Source organism: Diadema setosum, chromosome 8, assembly GCF_964275005.1.
Source record: "Diadema setosum chromosome 8, eeDiaSeto1, whole genome shotgun sequence".
NCBI lineage: Eukaryota > Metazoa > Echinodermata > Echinoidea > Diadematoida > Diadematidae > Diadema > Diadema setosum.
In genome coordinates, this window is record NC_092692.1 from 12,333,288 (window position 1) to 12,356,329 (window position 23,042).

Below are 23,042 nucleotides of genomic sequence, written 5' to 3' on the forward strand. Positions count from 1 at the left end.
ATGCCACTCTCGTGCTGGAGATGGGCAAACAGGGAGAGTAACGGGAGGGAACAGCAGTAATGGGGAAAATGATGATCCAAATGATGGAGCCAGCAGCGCAAACTCTGGTGCACCCAGTCAACCACCTGGCAGTGTCTCCAGTGTAGAGCAAGCAGTGATGAAAAATGCACCTCCACTAAACAATGCAGAACAAACCACAATCAATCCAGCGGATGGTGCAGCAGTGGTTACTGAAGCACATGCAAGGTCAGATTCGGACGTTGGGCTATTGGGCAGTAAAGACCAGGGTCATTTAATTACGGCATCAGATGCCCGTGGACCTCCGGTACCCCCAGATCCGGAGACCTGCTGTGGGAGTGGGTGTGCCAATTGTGTCTGGATTAAGTACGCGGAGGAGGTGAAAGCGTACTACCCCAATGAAGAGCAGAAACTCAAAGAGATTCTTGACATGATTGAAGACTACAATGTGAAGATGTTTGTGAAGATGGATCTGGGAATCAAATGATAATGATGGATGCAAACATAACTTTTTCTTCTTCTCTCTTTTTTTTTTCTATAGTAGCAAACTGGTGCTTATGGAATGCAGTGTACTCATATCAGGGTATTGGATTTTATGACCTCAGCTTTCATGACATCTTGCCAAGAAACTATAGATGTTCTTCATCATAATTCATGCATAATTTCTGTTTTGGAACTCAAGACTTACAAAATCCAATACAATTTATCTAGATTTCTGCTTTAACATGCATATTTATTTGCCATAAATTGAATCTACCGTGCAAATTCAACCATCTTAAACTAGTCCCTTGATCCTTAATGATGACTATGTGAGCATTGATCGCATTTCATTTAATTCAGAGTACCAATACAGCACATGCACTGAAAATGGCAATGCCCCCTATGAAGAACAGTGTTAATGCTGTTCAGAGGTTACCCAGGGTAAATGAGGCAATTTTATCATTGCTGTAAGATTGATGTATGAAGATCTCTTTCTTGCCACAAAACTTGGCCACGAGTTCTAATAGCATGCAATCATCCCTCTTCTTGATGCAAGCCGCCCCTTCTTTTCACAAAAGTTTTTATGATGTGATACGAAGTTTAATTCTACATGTTCAAGTTGGCCTGGAGAAATAGAGAAATAGGTCACATATCATGGTAGATCACATTCCCTCACAGCAATCAGACCCATAAAAAGAGAGCTTCAGAATAAAAGTTTTATCTGTTTTCACAAAACAAAAATATTAGTGTCAACCACGGATGCAAATTAAGTAAAATGTGATGTCACAGCCTCACAAATCTCCCACTGACATACACTAAAATTTGCACTACACTGTTTTCCTTTCCATTGACTTTTTCTTGCAGTTTAACAACCTAGCAATGATGACTTCATGGAGAAAAGACCTGTTGCTACAGAAGTATTGCTCCAAAACATGATTTTTATGACATTCATCCATGGGTGCAAACCAGTGGGAGAGTTGTGATTTGATGGCCTCATGTCTTTGGAACAGCTAATTTGCGTAGATGTGGTTGCAACCAACATCACATGTCAGACTTAGACATGAAATGATTTTGTTTTTATATGAAGTCCAAATTTGATTAAATTTCTGTCATTCTATGATCTGAATTTACTTTCTGTAGTAAAGGCACCTTCAAAAATATCGGTGCAGGAGAATGTGTGTGAATGGTCCCTTGTAATTAAGGTATACATTCACCATATTACAATGTGTATTACACAGTGTCCTGGCGAGAAAGTATCTGTGTCCACGGTATTCTTTGAATTTCCCTGTTTTCTCAAAATGCAGTGTCTTAATTTCCTTGCCTTTTGATAAAGTTGTCTAAAGCATCAGTTAAGTATTCATGGTTTTCATGTGACAATAATTAACTGTGTCATATATATTGTATGAAATTTATATTCTGAGTCAAGTGGAGATAAAGTTCACATTTGCTTGGAACCCCCCATGACACATTGCAAACAAATTATGAAACCGAATATGTGCAATTACTTCCTAGCTTAAGTGAACAGGCAACTCCCAATATGATGAAGTCCTCGGGACCGGCAGTTTTCTTTTGTTATATTAAAAAGTTATTATAAAACTATCCATCAAACAAATAAAGTGTATGAATAAATGTAGATGATAATTTTTGGCCTTGAATTTTACTCAAATAAAAAATTTCATTATAACCATGTTCATTTTAATGGGAATGCACTGTATTGGTTTTGGTCTCTGCTCAGTGAACTTATGTATCGGTATATGAACTTTAAAAAAAAAAAAAATTAACAGCATACATTTACTGTTCTGTTGAACTACGTGTACACTGTAGTGGGATATCAAAGTGAATTTATTCAGTACTTCCATATTCAAATTAGTTTCCTAGGAGATCTAATCCCTTCAGTTTGATGTCCCATTTTGGTTTACAATTGCCTTCATGTTTTAAAGGCAGTTGATGTGACAAAGAGCATAGCCATACCGCATGCAATAATATTATAGTACACTGTATGTACATGTCACACACTGTTTTAAACATTGTACAATTATTGCATGTTCTCTCATCTATGGATAAGTATGCCAGTTGTATCAGCTTTGTAAATCACCTCAAAATGAGAATTTACAGATCATTGGTGACATGCACTGTAAATGTGGTATGATTCTGTCAGCAGTCTCTGAGTGTGTGGCTTAAAGATGGCAAGTGTTGTTGATTTCGAGAAAGTGATTGGACTTGCGCCATACGTGATCAATGAAATCACCCTTAATGAGATTCTCCTCACACACATGTAAACTACTCATTTTACTGTGGAGACAGTGATTGATTTGTCATGAATTTCCCTAATTATGTTGGAAGTAGAACATGAATTAGTGTAATCTTTATTCAGTGCAGGTACAGTACATGTACAATACAGCTGTACCATTTGTACAACCCCCAAGTGATTCTTTTCTCATAAACACAGTGAATGTTTTGTTTCTGGGTCCCTTCCCCACCCCTTTGTATGTGCTTGGAACTGTAATGTGAGATTCATTTTCATATCCAGTGGTCTTTTCATATGGTTTGTGTTCTAACTGTACTGTCATAAGTCAAAGAGAAGACCATGCAATATTTACAATATATGTGTATTTATTTATTGAAATGAGATTTGGCTGCATGCAATCACATATTAAACATATATATATATATGAAAGAATGTTTGTCTCAAACCATACATTTTTGTGCATCAATGTTTATTGGTGAAACTGTTTGCTACACTTTCAGCAAGTCTTGCTTCATTAGTGTAATTTGCTTTAAACTGAATTCTTGAACCTTGCAAGAAGTTGACTGTAATATAGAAACAGGCTGTAATGGTTATCGTAAATTGTTATCTATTGTGTACTACATGTATTGGATGTTGGGTGTGAAGTATATAATAGAAAGAAATTGTATATGGAGCCTCGTAGAAATTTGGGCGCTTCGATTTGAAAACATACAGGGGGGTCCTTGATACAACAAGAACATAAAGACCATGATCATTGTTGTGTACACTGTATAATATTTTTCACTCCAGCAGGGTACAAAGACACGCACACACAAAAAAGAAAAAAAAAATAGAGTTGGGACATGCAAAAACACCTTGTTGTTTTATACATGTACACTTTTAACTGACCTCATTACAATGAGGTTGTGCTAGAGTTTTTGAACTGAGTTTTCTTTATAGTGATTGTCAACACAAACACCATGAAAGCTATAGAAAGGACAGCACACTAGTAAAGACATTTTTGGTTTCTGTAATTTTTTTTTTTTTATTCAATTAAGTTATGATTTCACTTCACATGAAACATATCTCATCTTATTTACAAATATAAGAGGTGTAGTATTCAGTCGGGCTGAAATGTGTAACAAAAGTTCACAAATCAGCAACATTTTCATGTCAAGGACTAATGTGTGCATGTTCCATTTTCCCTCAGAGTAAAAACACTGTGGACAACAACACACCATAGAAAAAAGTTTACAGGGACTGTGTAACCACAGATATGTATAAATAATTCATACACAGCAAAAGGTTACCAGGAAATTCCTGGAATTTCTCTCACTTTCTTTCATTCATTTTGATGGCCCACCTAGATTTCATCTGCTCATTAGAGAACCAGGTGATTGTCAACTCTTGTGTACAAAGTCTACAAATGGCTAGGCTCTCTACAGCCTGTTCATGCACATTCAGTCACAGTGCATGGACATTTACTAAATGCATATTTGCCATGGGCAAATTTTTTTGAAAGTCTAACTGAAGAACAGTGTCACTGAGCTTCTCACTGTTGCAATCAAAATTTGATGGTCAGTGTACCCACAGTCTGCAGTACATTTGTTCATTTTCATACAGGCAAAAAGCTTCTCTCTTCTACTCTTCCAAACATATGTCACCATGTTATAAGTCACATCACTTCGTGCCAAATCAACTAGAAAAAAGGATAAACAAAAGTTTTAAAACTCAGAATTAAAAAAAAAAAATGCCAATACATTTGGACAAGTGTATAGAACAACTGCCTCTCATAATTCAATGCCATAATATTGCACTTCTCTGCATAAAATTGTATCTCATCCAAACCTACACAGCTTTCAGAATTATCAAAATGTTCAGTTCATGCAACTGCATTGAAAGAAATTATATTGTAGCTAATTTTCTTCTAATTTTCAAATTGTGCAGCCAGAGAAGTGGAGGTTGAACATGAAAAGGTCCATTTAGGCTGTACGACTTGTTTTGATAATTAGGACCCTTGAAAAGCACGATGAGGGGTGGGGAAACAAGCAAACATTGTAACATTGTGTACCGTTTATACATGTACATACTCTTGAATACAGACATCTAGGTGTTACTGTTTTCCTGAACAGGTCAGAGTACTGTATGTATTTCTACTTCTTGATTAATCTTTGCTAATGATGAAACAAAGGAATTTCTTCTGCTGGGAATGAGGAATTAAAGTTATATTACGTATTTCATCAACTCAGTATGTTTTTTTTTTTTTTAACCGAGTTTGCATTCTATAATTGAAAGAGCACACTTACCTGAATATCATATTATATAATCATATAAAATATAATCAAATATAATTATAATAAGAGTGCACCAACTTAAATGTAAACTATTGACAGTTCAAAGACAAAATCTGAGCCCGTCTTGGAAAGCCTGATTAAAAAAAAATCTTCCCTGCACACAATCTTCACATGACTGCATATCGATAAAACAACATTTACAAATTACTGGTGGATTGAAGAGGTAGACAATCAAAAATCACATGGCACACACATGTAGTTACGCAAGGTGAGGACACGTGTACCTAATCATAAAGAATGGGAAGCAAAATGGATGGTACATGTGAATCGCACAATATTCTTGCATAGCTTCTAATGTCAAATTCTGATTCTACTGTGAAAGCTTACATAAATGCTGATTAAACCAACATGTGCACTACAATTCTTTTGGAGTGATCTTCGGTGAATGTGACCTGGAAATATGAAATTTACGCTATATTCTTTATTTGAGGCTTCAACGAGAACATTCATTGGTCAAATGTGGATGAAATGATAACACTGTGACTTACAACACAATATAGCAACTTATAAGACAAAATATGCTCAGTCACACACAAGGTGTGAAAACTATCCTTGTTTCAACGGCGGAATATCAGTGGCTACAAATCTGAATACTTGAGAATATGAGGAAAACAAATCAATGTGAAATGATTGTCATAACTGACAGAGATACTGGTGACATAATCTTTGGTAGGTATTCATCACTTCTGGTAAGTCTCACTCGCTGCAACCACAGAACAAAACTTCACATGATGAAGTGTGTAAAGAGCTGAACAGAAAGCCTGTAAAAAATCATCAATCACAAAACCAGTGTAATTGACAGAACACTGCAGATGATAAGTGGTGAACATGTAAATGGCAGGCACCATCTATCTCCAAACTGTCCATCCATCAAATATTAACCGTTTGTGTGCTTCAAGTGCAAACTGGCACAGAAAACCCCATAGCGTTCTACCCACTCTCCAAAGTCTCTGGCACACATTAAAAAAAAAAAAAAAGGTTTAAAATAGAGTGCTGCATCTCCACTTACATTGATTCAATAGTTTATAAGTTAAATTAACACATCTCTTATTTTGGTGGTTCTTTTGCCTAGAGCTGATGCCATTATTGCACCACTTGGGAAATGCATGACCTTCCACTGACTGCATGCAATTAGAAAAGACATGGGTACATGCCATGGCAACATGACACAAGTGACACCCATAAAATACCAATTCTGTGTAAGTTAGAGGCAGAGGCTACTGCCACTGTTATGGTATCTGGTTATGACTTTTAGCAGAGGAGATGATGCCCCAATATACTGGTCTCGATTCTACTACTGCAGGCTCCATGTGAAATAATTCAACATGCCTGTGGACAAAAGCAGAACCCACATGAGCCATGATTTTCTTGTCCTAAGTGTGGTAGCATTTTGGTTAAATCACTGAGGTAAACATGCTTAAGCCGCAAGGACACAAAAAGCCTCGGGTCACACCGTACCACACTGGGGCACATTAGCACAATATTGGCACTGTGCACGCTTAATATTCTCTCCATGATACCTTTCTCGGCAATTCCTATTACAAGTGCTACCGGCATTAGCTTGCCACCAGCGCTCCCTCCGGGAGGGCCGGCCTCTTGTCCTTGTCGTACAAGTCCTTCTTGCTGATCAGGAGCAACAGCATGAGCAGAGGTAGGTGGAGGAGGGTGCACTTGAAGAGCTGCCTGGCAGACTTGCTGTCGGCGTTCTTGTAGAACTTCCACCCAAGGTACGTCAGCCACAGGTTCAGGGGCAGGGAGTCCAGGGCAAACGTCCACGTGGTGAGGTCGAAGACAGGCGCCAGGGTGCTGAGCGCAATCATGCCCACGCAGTGGCGCAGCGCCACCCGCCGGCACAGGCCCGGATCCGTGGTGGCCATCATGCAGTAACCGCCACGGGAGTAGTCACTTCGGAGGTTCCAGCTGAGGGCGTTGAAGTGAGGGAACTGCCAGCAGTAGAGGTAACCAGCCATGAGTAAGGCACCTAGAAGATTCAAAATGGGGTGGACAAGATTCACTTTCACAACAGAGCAGAGAAACAGATGAACTTCAATATCGTTGCACATTTTCTAAACTGGTGAAAGATGGCTAATGCTGTAATGCTACTAGACAGTCCTCATTTCCCCCCATTGTATATGACAAATGAATATTGCCTTAGGAATCAGTTTTTGAGCATTGCATATTTGCCTGGCCTCTTCATGAATCTGATTATTACAAGGTCATCACAACAGCTTACCAGGTCCGAGAGTTCCGCAGGAGGCTGCCCAGCCGATGGCAGGAGGAAGAGCACCGACCACCGCCCCAACCCATGTGTTAACGATGCTCAACCTCTTCAAGGGGGTGTATGCCAGCACGTAGAGGGCCCATGATGACCCAGCAATGGCCGCAGACAGGGGATTCACCAGACCACCGAGGATGGCCACACCAGACACGCCCACAAATGATGCAAAGGACATGGCATGTAGAGGGCTGCCAAAAAAATGGAGAGACGAGACAATTAAAACAACTTTGCCTCTTCCAAGCTCTGATTCAATTCATTCATTTTTATATGCATGAGGATTTTATTGTATTTTGATCAACCATTCAAATAAACTATGCATTTAACAAATTCACATTCAATCTGAAACGCAATCCATATGTGTATGATGCAAATTGCTACGATTTGGATAAACATTCACTAATTTTCTTTGGACGGAAAATGCTCCCATGTCATGAAATTTTCCCTTTTCATAAGGCACAGGAAATGTGAAAATACTACTGAAATAACTACTTTGGACAGAAAAGGTTTCTCCATGAGAACAAATTAACAGAAATATATCGGAGTTTAAAGTGGGCATACATACGGTCATTGTAATACAAAGAACTAATAACCTGTTCACAAGAGAGGCCACAGATAATTAAAGGTCCTGTTTACCATTGGGAGCAGTAATTTAAAAAATGTTCAAGATATCACATTTGATGCATATGTGTAGGTCTGTTGTATCACAAAACATCCTGGCATATAAAATTTTTGCAATAAAGCCAAAAATATAAGGAGATTTCAGTATTTTTCTCATTAAACCATAACTGTAGATGGTTTAGTCTGGCAACATTTTTATTGTAACTATTGTTCACATTTTGTGCATCTTACAATACTTACAACATTGATTATACGGATTCAAATTTTTACAGTGGTTGTTTCTATCCCAAACTCGAATTTTGGAACTATTCTAAAGCACTAATGCTGGGTTTTTGTTTCCTCTGCAAATGGTAAATTATGCCTTTAAAGTAGAAGGTGAAACGGGGATAAAATATCAGAATTCTACTAATGTAAAAGTATCAAAAAGGTTCCTGTATTCTTTACTGTATGAGCTGAAATGAGCAGGAAAGAATACATACCTTATCAAGCCCCTGACTAGCACACGATTCCTAGTGCGAGCCATCTGTGAATCATATGGCACCTCACAAAACTGTGGGAACAAACAAAACAAAGATTGTTATTGATAGTTTCCATTTGATTTAAAAAAACACACACACACACACACACACACATCATGCAAATAAGTTTGGAAGAACTTGTTCAAAAAAGATGCAATCCTCAAGTAAAACAAAAACTATACCAATCTTATTTCTCTCAGCATATTCACTGCAAACAAGTGAGCACATTACAGACTGTCTGGAATATATTGCAGACAACCTACCTGTAAGTAGATTAAAGACAGACCACCTTTCTTAATCAGAAGAAGAAATAGGAAAATAAAGAAGATACATGATAGAAGATGGGAATCATAATACAGCTGTATTATGAAGTTAACACAAACACAAGTTTTTCTAATTATCAGAGCTATCTACTCAGTAATTACAAGCAACTATATGATGTTCATGCTGATCAATCAATCTACATTCCATGTATACATGTATGAAGGTATGAACACATACATCTAGTCCGTGTGACATTATCAAAGTACCCATAAAATAGGGTTTGGAATGGAGACAAAGTTCTTGCTCACTTTCATGATGGTACACACACACCCACCTGATTTACTGTGTTGGCTGAGCAGGAGGCAAGGAACGTCCCAAGACCCATGAGAGCACAGGTGGTTGGATCAAACACACCCGGAGCCATGCCATAGCCTGCCAGGGCAGATATCACCACAAGACCTACAAAAAGAACACCAAGCAAATATAAGCCACGGGGAATTTGAGGCACACTGACCAATTTTCCCCCAGCTAAAGGCACTTTATAGATTTTTTTTTTTAATTTTGTTCCACTGATACCAAAACATCAGTTGATGTTGAAACTTCATTTTCATTCAGGATATCGTAGTGCTAGTGCAAACAATGCCTTCACGCATCTAGCACAGCAAGGTGTGATAACGCTCTCCAGTTCATTTGATCACTGGTACACTGAAACAACAGCAACCTACAGTTTGTAATTCAAGAAATATCTGCTGGATAGCACATAATACTGGAGATTGTGTTGTGACAGCAGCATCATGAATTTCCTTCTGATCAATTTATCAAATGATTTTGACAATATAAATCAAAGCAGGCACAAGAACCTTGGAACTGAGAAACTTCACACTGATATTTATGAGAACATGAAATGAATAAGAAACCTGTTAATCTGCTCTTTGAAAGCTCCATATAGATTGAGGGCAGTTCAGACAGCCCGACGCTTTGCTCCCGCCACCTGATCTCCTGGACGATCACTTCCTCGTCAACCTTGTTCCCATCCTTGGGCTCAATTGGACAGGGTGCAACCTGGTCGACTGCACTCTGAATGGCCTTCTCCACCCGCTCATTGAGCCCGGAAGAGAGACTGTCGGTTGGTTCTAAAGGCGCTGACAGCTCCTCTACGTGATGGTCAGTTCTTGTGGTGGTTTCATGGTGGTGTGGTTGGTGTCTCTGACTGTGAGCAGTGGTTGTGGACAACTTTTTCTGAACCTGACATCAAAAGTACATAGATCCATTAAAATAGTGCACATAAGCATGCAGTATAGTAATAACAGAATATATCACAACATACATGTATGTTGTGACTGAGCGGTACTCTTTCCAAAGAATACATCTTGCCTCTGAGAAATGTTATGACACCTTGGAATATCTTTGGCAATGTTAGGATTTATGCTGGCAAGCCCATTCTTCTCTTTAACATGCATCCGTATAATTTACAATTATTTGAATGTTTGGAGAATGCTACCGGTGTAGTATCATTCACTGTAGCCAATGCAATGTTTCTAGGCAAGCCTATAATGGTTTTGTACACAATTGCCATAGCCAGCTAACAGCGGTTGGGTTGATGATAAAATTATTGTACAAGGGCCTTTGGTTTTACAGTATAATGCCCTGAAAAGTCAAAAGGATTTGTTGAAAGTTAGAAAATGCCTGTTTGTTGTTGGTCCTGACCTTGGCAGTCAAGGTATCATGGTATGTGACTAGGCCTTGCCCCTTCTGGCCTTTTCTTGTAGACTGTGGTAGCATAGATAGGTACTTTACCCACATAGTGCTCCAAATGTTTAATATTTTATACTGGAAGTGTTTGTGGGCAAAGAGCAGGACTGAACAGGGAACAGAGGTACATGTGTAATACACATCATAAAGTGGATTTACAAAGAGACACGCTGAAATCCTTAATACATCCTCTCTATCACAGTGATATATGCATGTATATGCACAGCTACATTTCTCCAAAGAAATCAGTTAAGATAGCATATCATTTTCAGATTAGTACGTTTGTACTACTGTACTTGAAAAAAATAAGTTGCAAAAGATTTCCTAAATCATAAAAAAAAGCATGCAATTTTAGTCAGGCTACAACTGACAAGGTTACACCATATGTGTGCGATTTACCTGAATGAAACATGGAGATACACAAGGAAGCAGCCACTTCTGTTGATGCTTCAAACTGCATAAATGCTTCATCAATGACAAGCACAGCTTGCTCTTGAGCTGGCCTGCTGCCATGGCCTACATAGAAAAACATGAATGAATATATGGCAGGTTGCAAGATATAAGAGAACAAGTTCAACATAATACATGTGTGGATTCATGAGTGAATGCAGCAATAATAGTAGAACACATCTTTGAAAGCCTGAAGAAATTTGGACAATCTGTTCAACAGTTATGAATTTTTGAAATTTCTAGTGCTGCCACTGCTGGATGAGAAGCCTACTAGTTTGTGATGTCACATGTGTAACAGTTAGAACAATAAATACAAAGACAATTCAACATATTTTTACTTTTCTTGCATTTAACAAAAGAGAACTTGACTTGTCTCTTTCAGAAGGCAGGGGAAATATTTTATTTACCCTTTTAAACATATGCCAGTACCAAGTTAAGGGAATTCATTTTTTTTTTTTAAATGAATAATTATCGAATTTTCTATACATTTTCTTTCCTTTACGCATGTGACATCACAAATGTTTAGTAGTCTTTTCAAACAGTGATGCGTCACTGAAATGTAAAAATGCATAACTTTTTAACAATTTGTCCGGTTTTCCTAAAACTTTCACCGTTTTCTACCAATCAATATTGCTGAACTCATTCAATCCATACATATATATGAAGGTAGACTTGTCCTTTAAATACTGTTTCTTCTTTATACACAGTTACATGATACAGCTGATGGATATATAAACGTGAATCAACATGCACAGCAGTTTCTGATTCTGTCACTAGATACATCATCTTCTTGTAGATATCTATTCCAATCCCGTTATTTTCAATTCTGAGAATCTGAGTCTAGAATCTAGTCTCCACGGAACGTATGGTATCCCCGACCGGTGACCACGACTTTCGGTCAATACTTAACTTCTTAAGATTAAGAATAATGTTTACTAGTTAGCAGTTAGTCTAGACCAGTACTAACAGTTAGGCTATGAAGTATTACAATACTTCATGTACCACACACAGTGATGAAGGCAATAAACATTCCCTCATCTTTTAGTCATACATTGCATGTCCTGTTCAGGGCAATTGTGCACTTTAGCTTTACGGCCCTATATTATCGGTACCTCATTCGCTGTATGCCAAAGTGATATCCCATGAACCACCACGCACTGAGCAGGTGGTGAGCTTCTCTTGCTGTATGGAACACCGTTAGACGAGTGATAAGGTCACTAAAAGCCCGCCTCACTCACTGCGCTTCTGCGGAGCTGACACTTCCTCGAACACTGTGATCGTGATTTTGCGTGCCTTTGCTCTCCGCTGCAGGATTATCGAGCTGTACATTTTATGATTTATACAATGTTGCATTGCAGAATATTGCCACGATCATGGCGCAAAGTGTGAGAAAGTTGGCAGTAGTCTGCGAGACAATAAATACCATTTTTCAACATCCTAGCTTGCGCCAGCTCACCACAACAGTTACGTGAATATTTTTATGCCTGCCGCTCTCAACCCCATCACAAATTGCACATACCAACCACGCGGGCGACGCTTGTGCGTGTGTGTGTGTGTCCATGTAGTGACTGCCCGTACATTGGTAGCAGTACACACACTTCACACAGCGTCTGGTCGGGCTCGATAAACGGTAACTGTGTAGAGCTAGAGGTCTAGATGAAATAAACACTAACAGACTGACGAATCGGGATAAGATTTTGGGGTTTTTTATCATTATTTCACAGAATAATTTCGCCATGGCAGAATTTGTTCATTTAAAATCATGATTGAAGGACGGAAGTTTAGGGCCTACAGAAGTACAGTGTGTACTACTCTTGAGTCATTGCGTTCCCGTTTAGGGTCTGCTTGAACTCGATCACACCACGCCGCTCAGGGAAGGGCGTTGGAGCAATCATGTGGCGTACCGTAAGTGCTTTCATCACGGACTGACACATACACACACTGCAATGCGAAATCACATTCACATACCAGTAGAATTCTAGTGGAAGTACGTACAGTGCCGGAAGACATGCTGTTGAACCCGCGCTGCCTGATTAGGTACTCAAATTCGCACGCACTGCTCGATTTGGGTAAAATCTCGCACCGATAATATATGGCCGTAAAGTGCACAATTGCCCTGTTCAGAAGTCGTATCCCACGACAAAACAAGCAAGAGCAAGCAAGTCTCGTTTGATACACTCACACAGCAAATTTTTGCTTGTATGGGACTACTGTAGTACTGTACAGTTGTATGTAGTGTATGATCCAACGTGAACAATGCAAAAGCTATCTTCCTCCGGATAACACAATCTTTCAGTCACATGCAAAGACATGTTTCCCTCTTAAATTACACATATCCACATCACATAAATATCTACCGCATAATTCTTTTCGTTGCTCGGCTAGTTGGACGGTTGCATGGTGACGTTATCACATTTTCTTCCCACTTTCTTTGCTTTCTTTGCTCCGGTTCGGAAATCTTACATAACCGGGGTTTTGCACGTAATCACACGGCGTTGCACGTTGACCGACCGGCGCGGCGGCGGCATCGCATGCTATATGCCGGACAATCTCGTCTCGCGAATTTCGAGATGAGATTTGATTCCAGCAACAGCGACGACTGGTGTGGAAACTGTCGGCTAGCGCCAGCCGTGTTGCCATCCGTTCATTGGTCCGTTAAGGACGTGCGCAGCACGTGCGCGCGGTAGACTGAACGGAGATCATCAGCGTCGAGCCGTAGCAATCACTTCGTCTATCTAACGCAACGTCATTGGGGTCAACTTGATATGAAAACGATTATAAAATTCTAAATATCACTGTATCATACCCAAGGAATCGATTTTCATCAATCTCTTCTTTCAACCACGGTCGCAATCACACACTGGCGTAGCCAGGGGGGGGGGCGATGGGGGCGGTCGCCCCCCCTAAGATTTGGACCGAGGAGTTGGGAGGCGGAAAAAAAAATGCGTGTATACTGTATGCATGCACATGAAGCGGGTCTCCTTTGCAACCTTTCATCAAATAAGATATATTTTTTTGAATATTTCACTCAAAGTGTGCACCAGATCGTTGAATTTCAATTCAAAATATGCAAAATCTCTCGTGCTTGGGAGGGGGATACCCCCTCCCAAACCCTCCCCCTCTTTGCCGCTTTCCCTAGCTAAGTACACTTTTTAGATTACAAAAAATTCTGAATAATTCTGAGTGCACAAGACTTTTCACTAATATTCCGAAAACTGAAGGTTCCCTCATGTATAAGGGGAATTTCCCCTTTTAATCGACCCTTTCCTCCCTCAGCCCCCCCCCCCCCCATCATTTTTTTTTTTGATTACCCAAATGTTGATTCCATCAAATATGCTTATTATGCGTATACGAGATATCTCAATTTCAGCCTTAAAAAGATACAAGCTCCATCGGAAGGGAAGAGTGGAGATAACACTCGCCAACGCCTTCTTCCTGTCCCCCCCCCCCCCCCCCCCGCCATGCAAAGAAGTAGACTGTGGCTATACCAAGATCGCTTTATTTCAATTCTAAAAACGCAAAAGCTCCGCGAGCGGGAGGGGAATCCCCCTTCCCCTAAGTTCTACCTCACTAGACTTTATACATACGCACAGATGGTGCACATTCGGAATAAGAGCTAAATTCCGTGATTTTAACACTTCGATGAAAAAGTGTTGCACCAAAAATTTGCACCAGATCGCTGAATTTCAGGTCTGAAAACGCAAAATCACCTTCGTGTGGGAGGGGATATGCCCCTATATCTACACCCTCGTGTGCATGCTTTTTCTGTTTGATTGCTGAACAGACAGCGTTCATGATATTCAGTGTAAGAATTAATACAAGAAGACTAGTGTGTTTTAATTATACTGTTTTATAGGCAAATTGTTCAATAATAATCTACAATAAAATATACGGCAACCTTAAACAAGTGGGACTGTTTCAACTCGTTAAAACACGCAAAAACATGCATCAAATTGCACCATTTGCAACATCAAAATGTAAAAAGTTCTCACCGTAGGAGGGGGGACACCCCCTCCCACACCCTCCCCTACCCCCTCGCTCGCTCCGCTCGCTCGGGTTCAGTCGAGTTCGTGATATACAGTGAAAAGAATTAATACAAGAAGTGTATCTAAATTATACCATTTTATAGGCAAATTGTTCAATAATAATCTACACTAAAATATACTGCTACCTTAAACAAGTGGGACTGTTTCACGTCGATAAAACGCGCAAAAACATGCATCAAATTGCACCATTTGCAAAATCAAAATGCAAAAAGTTCTTACCGTGGGAGGGGGGACACCCCCCTCCCACACCCTCCCCTCCCCCCTCGTTGGCTCCGCTCGCTCGGGTTCCGTCGCGTTCATGATATTCAGTGAAAAGAATTAATACAAGAAGTGTATTGGAATTATACCATTTTATAGGCAAATTGTTTAATAATAATCTACACTAAAATATACTGCAATCTAAAACAAGTGGGACTGTTTCACGTCGTTAAAACACGCAAAAACATGGATCAAATTGCACCATTTGCAAAACCAAAATGTAAAAACTTCTCACCGTGGGAGGGGGGTCCCCCTCCCACACCCTCCCCTACCCCCTCGCTCGCTCCGCTCGCTCGGGTTCAGTCGCGTTCATGATATTCAGTGAAAAGAATTAATACAAGAAGTGTACTGGAATTATACCATTTTATAGGCAAATTGTTCAATAATAATCTACACTAAAATATACTGCAATCTTAAACAAGTGGGACTATTTCACGTCGTTAAAACACGCAAATACATGCATCAAATTGCACCATTTGCAAAATCAAAATGTAAAAAGTTCTCACCGTGGGAGGGGGGTTCCCCTCTCACCCTCCCCTACCCCTTCGCTCGCTCCGCTCGCTCCGCTCGCTCGGGTTCAGTCGCGTTCATGATATTCAGTGAAAAGAATTAATACAAGAAGTGTATTTGAATTATACCATTTTATAGGCAAATTGTTCAATAATAATCTACACTAAAATATACTGCTACCTTAAACAAGAGGGACTGTTTCACGTCAATAAAACGCGCAAAAACATGCATCAAATTGCACCATTTGCAACATCAAAATGCAAAAAGTTCTTATCGTGGGAGGGGGGACACCCCCCTCCCACACCCTCCCCTCCCCCCTCGCTCGCTCCGCTCGCTCGGGTTCAGTCGCGTTCATGATATTCAGTGAAAAGAATTAATACAAGAAGTGTATCTAAATTATACCCTTTTATAGGCAAATTGTTCAATAATAATCTACATCAAAATAAACTGCTACCATAAACAAGTGGGACTGTTTCACGTCGATAAAACGCGCAAAAAAATGCATCAAATTGCACCATTTACAACATCCAAATGCAAAAAAAAGTTCTTACCGTGGGAGGGGGGACACCCCCCTCCCAAACCCTCCCCCCCCCCCCCTCGCTCGCTCCGCTCGCTCGGGCTCGGTCGCTTCGTTCCCTCGCAGACTAACCGCCCCCCCTAAGATGAAATCCTGGCTACGCCGTTGCAATCACATGCTAACAGAATGTTAAAAGATAATTCGCAGCATGAAACCATCAGTCAGTCTCCGTACTTCGCCACACACACACCGCACACGCACGCACACACGTACATAACACACACGAAGCTTAGATCTGTGAACCAGTCGTTTTCTTTAAATACTCACAGTGCATTTTTCTTTTTTCATGTCAGGCATACTGGGGTGGCAACGCGGCGGTCTCGTTATGTTCTATCTGTCAACGAGATGGCAACTCGGCTGTCTCTTAATCTTACGATCAGTAGAGTGCATTTCTGTCTGTCATTGTATAGTACGTTTTGATATGTCATTTTAGTACATTTTCATGGCTGTCTCTTATGAAGTACATTTCTATCTGACATTGTAGATGGCAACACGGCTGTCTCTTGAAGTAAAGTGTATTTCTATCTGACACTGTAGATGGCAACACGGCTGTCTCTTATGAAGTAAAGTGCATTTCTATCTGACATGTAGATGGCAACACGGCTGTCTCTTATGAAGTAAAGTGCATTTCTATCTGACATGTAGATGGCAACACGGCTGTCTCTTATGAAGTAAAGTAAATTTCTATCTGTCATATTGTAGATGGCAACACGGCTGTCTCTTATTGAGAACATTTCTATCTGACATTGTAGATGGCAACACGGCTGTCTCTTATGAAGTAAAGTGCATTTCTATCTGACATTGTAGATGGCAACACGGCTGTCTCTTATTGAGAACATTTCTATCTGACATTGTAGATGGCAACACGGCTGTCTCTTATGGAATAAAGTGCATTTCTATAATTGTCATTGAGATGGCAACACGGCTGTCTCTTATGAAGTAAAGTAAATTTCTATCTGTCATTGTAGATGGCAACACGGCTGCCTCTTATTGAGAACATTTCTATCTGACATTGTAGATGGCAACACGGCTGTCTCTTATGAAGTAAAGTAAATTTCTATCTGTCATTGTAGATGGCAACACGGCTGCCTCTTATTGAGAACATTTCTATCTGACATTGTAGATGGCAACACGGCTGTCTCTTATGAAGTAAAGTGCATTTCTATCTGACATGTAGATGGCAACACGGCTGTCTCTTATGAAGTAAAGTGCATTTCTATCTGACATGTAGATGGCAACACGGCTGTCTCTTATGAAGTAAAGTAAATTTCTATCTGTCATATTGTAGATGGCAACACGGCTGTCTCTTATGAAGTAAAGTAAATTTCTATCTGTCATTGTAGATGGCAACACGGCTGCCTCTTATTGAGAACATTTCTATCTGACATTGTAGATGGCAACACGGCTGTCTCTTATGAAGTAAAGTGCATTTCTATCTGACATTGTAGATGGCAACACGGCTGTCTCTTATGAAGTAAAGTGCATTTCTATCTGACATTGTAGATGGCAACACGGCTGTCTCTTATGAAGTAAAGTAAATTTCTATCTGTCATTGTAGATGGCAACACGGCTGCCTCTTATTGAGAACATTTCTATCTGACATTGTAGATGGCAACACGGCTGTCTCTTATGAAGTAAAGTAAATTTCTATCTGTCAGTGTAGATGGCAACACGGCTGTCTCTTATGAAGTAAAGTGCATTTCTATCTGACATTGTAGATGGCAACACGGCTGTCTCTTATTATGAAGTAAAGTGCATTTCTCTCTGACATGTAGATGGCAACACGGCTGTCTCTTATGAAAAAAAGTGCATTTCTATCTGACATTGTAGATGGCAACACGGCTGTCTCTTATTGAGAACATTTCTATCTGACATTGTAGATGGCAACACGGCTGTCTCTTATGAAGTAAAGTGCATTTCTATCTGGCATTGTAGATGGCAACACGGCTGTCTCTTATTGAGAACATTTCTATCTGACATTGTAGATGGCAACACGGCTGTCTCTTATGAAGTAAAGTAAATTTCTATCTGTCAGTGTAGATGGCAACACGGCTGTCTCTTATGAAGTAAAGTGCATTTCTATCTGACATTGTAGATGGCAACACGGCTGTCTCTTATTATGAAGTAAAGTGCATTTCTCTCTGACATGTAGATGGCAACACGGCTGTCTCTTATGAAAAAAAGTGCATTTCTATCTGACATTGTAGATGGCAACACGGCTGTCTCTTATTGAGAACATTTCTATCTGACATTGTAGATGGCAACACGGCTGTCTCTTATGAAGTAAAGTGCATTTCTATCTGGCATTGTAGATGGCAACACGGCTGTCTCTTATTGAGAACATTTCTATCTGACATTGTAGATGGCAACACGGCTGTCTCTTATGAAGTAAAGTAAATTTCTATCTGTCAGTGTAGATGGCAACACGGCTGTCTCTTATGAAGTAAAGTGCATTTCTATCTGACATTGTAGATGGCAACACGGCTGTCTCTTATTATGAAGTAAAGTGCATTTCTCTCTGACATGTAGATGGCAACACGGCTGTCTCTTATGAAAAAAAGTAAATTTCTATCTGTCATTGAGATGGCAACACGGCTGTCTCTTATGAAGTAAAGTGCATATGTGTCATTGAGATGGCAACACAGCCGCATAGTTATGAAACAAAGGATGCCCCCGTTCTTTTGAGTTTGTGGGAGGAGGTAATCCCAGTGAGGCAGAAGAGGGATCCTTTAATGACTTGGACAATAGACATAGTATTTGTGGTAAGAAGAATAGGATCCTTATCATGAAGCCTCTCTAAATACTTTATAGAACCAAATCTAATAGTCTGTGAACAGATTGAACTGGGTTCCCCTAAAAATGTTGCACTTGGACACTCTAGAAAAGTGCACACCGTGAAAGGAGAAAAGAGGCTCTGAAGTTATAGGGTCTATTAAAGAACTTAATCTTTACCAAGCAGAGCTAGCTGTGCCATGAAAGGGACAACACACAGGATGTAAAACCACCAGACCAACTTAATAAAGGGATTATCAGATTAAAGGTGCAATTGAGCATGTTTCTTTAAGCCCATGATTAATGCTAATTTTCAAAGCAGTAGCCTCATCCTTTCAATACTTATTAGACCCGAGTCCTCACATAAAATCAAGAGGTGCCGCTATTGTTTGTTTTACAATGCACGGTGAGATTTTGGTCGATTACATTCAAAAACTCATTGCGTTCAATATGCATTGCCTATAGTATAATATACTCGCATTTGCCAGTATAGACCTGTTGGTCTCTGGTGGTGATTTGCTCATGCTGTCAATGCTCCCAGGGCAATGGGAGATCCATCGAACACACTTCCTGATGCAATCTCCTTGTTCAATAGCTGTAAGCTATGTTGAACCAGGAAAAGGCTGGTCAAAAATACGTTCCCCAATCTCAAAAGAGCTAACAAAATGCAAAATCTATCAGATCCAGTATCTTTTTGTCATGGTGCTATCCCAATGCATTCAATGTATTTTCCATATGCATTCAAATACAAGATTATTCAACCCATTTGTAGTTTAGCAGGATTCGCAGTTTCATTTAAAAACTGACAGGGACCGCGACGAGAACGCTCCTGCTGTGGCCCCAGAAAAAAAAAAACTTGTTTCATTACAACAATTCTACATTAACTGTTGTATCTCCTTGCCTATTATGAGGTTGTCTGCTATCAATACACCTGACCTCAATATAGGGAAGAAAGACAGAGAAACTTCATACCATTCTTGCCATGCATGCCTTGCACAGTAGAGTTGTTTCATTTCAACAATAATTGCTATACACCAACTGTCACAGCTCCTTGCTATTCGAGGCTGTCTGCAATCACCTGGCCTCAAAAATAAGGAACACAGAGAAACCTTAACTATTCTTGGCTTGCTTAGCAGAGCAAGGCAAGAGAGCCTTCGGTCTAAGAGAGACAATATTGAAACGAATCAGCGTGTAACAATAAATAATAAAAAAAGAATTAATAAAAAGCTGCATAACACAGCTGAAGGTTGGGGGTTAACATAATTAAGAAAGTAAGAAAACAAACAAAAGTTAGTGATGACAAAAGAATAATATCAAGAAACAATAGAAGTAAGAGCGGTAAAAACCTGCCTCTTACCCGGTTGGGGAACAACCAGCTCTAATCAGTCCCAAAATCGGGATGAGGCTACCAGCAATCGCAACTCCTTGCCTCTGGGAATTGGGAGGGAGGACTTTTCAAGACTTACGGTGTTCCGCACCAACCTAGTGTCAACATCGGTGTGAATAATAACAACTGTTGAGACTAAGTACCATAGCAAAACTGATTTAAGATAAACATTGGCCATGAGACAAAGTATATAACGCTGTATGGTTTCAAGTTCACATGCAGGATATTGAAATTACAATGAAAACATAATCGCAAGTCTTTCCCTTATCAAATAAACAGTGGAAAATATATGACACTTGCATTCAAGTTTAAGATCTGATTCGATTTGATTCACAAGCCAAGCACATTTAATGCAAATCAGAGTGATTTCATATAGCTGGATGTAACCACAAGCCATTTGTACGGAACATAGCCACTAACTTTAATAAAAGAAACATTCAAGTTAAAGATCTTTTGAATTTCATGGAGATATCTGCCACATGCCACAAGCATAATCATTCAAATCAGAGTTATTTGACATTGCTGAATGTAGCCACAAGCATACAAGCTCTTAGTATGAAACATAGCCATTAATGAAATATATAAACATATCCATTTGGAATAAACAACATTTAAAATAAAAACTTGGAATAACATTAGTTGTTTTACAGGCTGCAAGCACATCAAGAAATTCAGTGCTTTCATATAGCTGAATGTAGCCACAAGCCTACAAGCTCCTTATCAAGCATAGCCATTAACGAAGAATAGCAAAAAGCAACACATCTTAAAGCAAAATTATGTTTATAAATGTTTATAAATAAACGGATAAAATGATGCTCTCAAATATAAAATAAACGGAGGTACATGTATTATGTAAAGTCATCAATGTGCATATCATTTTTCAATTCATTGTCTAAATTGGCTTTGCTACAGCATAAGGTGGGGTCGTCCTGGGGTACTCCTTGCTCCATCAAGTCACCTGGCCGGCCTCGAAGTATGGGAGGGTTAAGGACTGATGAAGGCTTACAGTTTCCACTCTACCACCAAGCTGCTAACTACTCTATTCTACTCTACATCAAGCTACACATCTAAAAAAAAAAAAAATGGGAAAATGCACTTTACCTTATAAGAGACATCCGTGTTGCCATCTCAATGACACACATGGAAATGCACTTTATTCCACAAGAGACAGCTGCTGGTTGCCATCTGAATGACACATACTAGTATAGAAAAAATGCACTTTATTCCATAAGAGACAGCCGTGTTGCCATCTGAATGACACATACTAGTATAGAAATGCACTTAATTCCATAAGAGACAGCCGTGTTGCCATCTGAATGACACATACTAGTATAGAAATGCACTTAATTCCATAAGAGACAGCCGTGTTGCCATCTACAATGTCAGATAGAAATGTTCTCAATAAGAGGCAGCCGTGTTGCCATCTACAATGACAGATAGAAATTTACTTTACTTCATAAGAGACAGCCGTGTTGCCATCTCAATGACAATTATAGAAATGCACTTTATTCCATAAGAGACAGCCGTGTTGCCATCTACAATGTCAGATAGAAATGTTCTCAATAAGAGACAGCCGCCGTGTTGCCATCTACAATGTCAGATAGAAATGCACTTTACTTCATAAGAGACAGCCGTGTTGCCATCTACAATGTCACATAGAAATGTTCTCAATAAGAGACAGCCGTGTTGCCATCTACAATATGACAGATAGAAATTTACTTTACTTCATAAGAGACAGCCGTGTTGCCATCTACATGTCAGATAGAAATGCACTTTACTTCATAAGAGACAGCCGTGTTGCCATCTACATGTCAGATAGAAATGCACTTTACTTCATAAGAGACAGCCGTGTTGCCATCTACAGTGTCAGATAGAAATACACTTTACTTCAAGAGACAGCCGTGTTGCCATCTACAATGTCAGATAGAAATGTACTTCATAAGAGACAGCCATGAAAATGTACTAAAATGACATATCAAAACGTACTATACAATGACAGACAGAAATGCACTCTACTGATCGTAAGATTAAGAGACAGCCGAGTTGCCATCTCGTTGACAGATAGAACATAACGAGACCGCCGCGTTGCCACCCCAGTATGCCTGACATGAAAAAAGAAAAATGCACTGTGAGTATTTAAAGAAAACGACTGGTTCACAGATCTAAGCTTCGTGTGTGTTATGTACGTGTGTGCGTGCGTGTGCGGTGTGTGTGTGGCGAAGTACGGAGACTGACTGATGGTTTCATGCTGCGAATTATCTTTTAACATTCTGTTAGCATGTGATTGCGACCGTGGTTAAAAGAAGAGATTGATGAAAATCGATTCCTTGGGTATGATACAGTGATATTTAGAATTTTATAATCGTTTTCATATCAAGTTGACCCCAATGACGTTGCGTTAGATAGACGAAGTGATTGCTACGGCTCTACGCTGATGATCTCCGTTCAGTCTACCGCGCGCACGTGCTGCGCACGTCCTTAACGGACCAATGAACGGATGGCAACACGGCTGGCGCTAGCCGACAGTTGTTGG

General features: G+C 39.8%; 1 protein-coding gene across 1 annotated transcript; it reads right to left on the reverse strand.

Moving 5' to 3' along the window:
* Positions 1-3,743: 3,743 nt before the first annotated feature.
* On the reverse strand, positions 3,744-13,423 carry LOC140231453 (protoheme IX farnesyltransferase, mitochondrial-like). The gene is made up of 7 exons (XM_072311582.1): positions 13,317-13,423; positions 10,909-11,025; positions 9,675-10,002; positions 9,092-9,216; positions 8,455-8,525; positions 7,313-7,545; positions 3,744-7,060 (listed from the first exon to the last, which is right to left on the reverse strand). Exons 2-7 carry the CDS (start codon positions 11,020-11,022, stop codon positions 6,636-6,638), a joined length of 1,296 nt encoding a protein of 431 aa, XP_072167683.1. The 5' UTR covers positions 11,023-11,025; positions 13,317-13,423; the 3' UTR covers positions 3,744-6,635.
* Between the last annotated feature and the right edge of the window lie 9,619 nt (positions 13,424-23,042).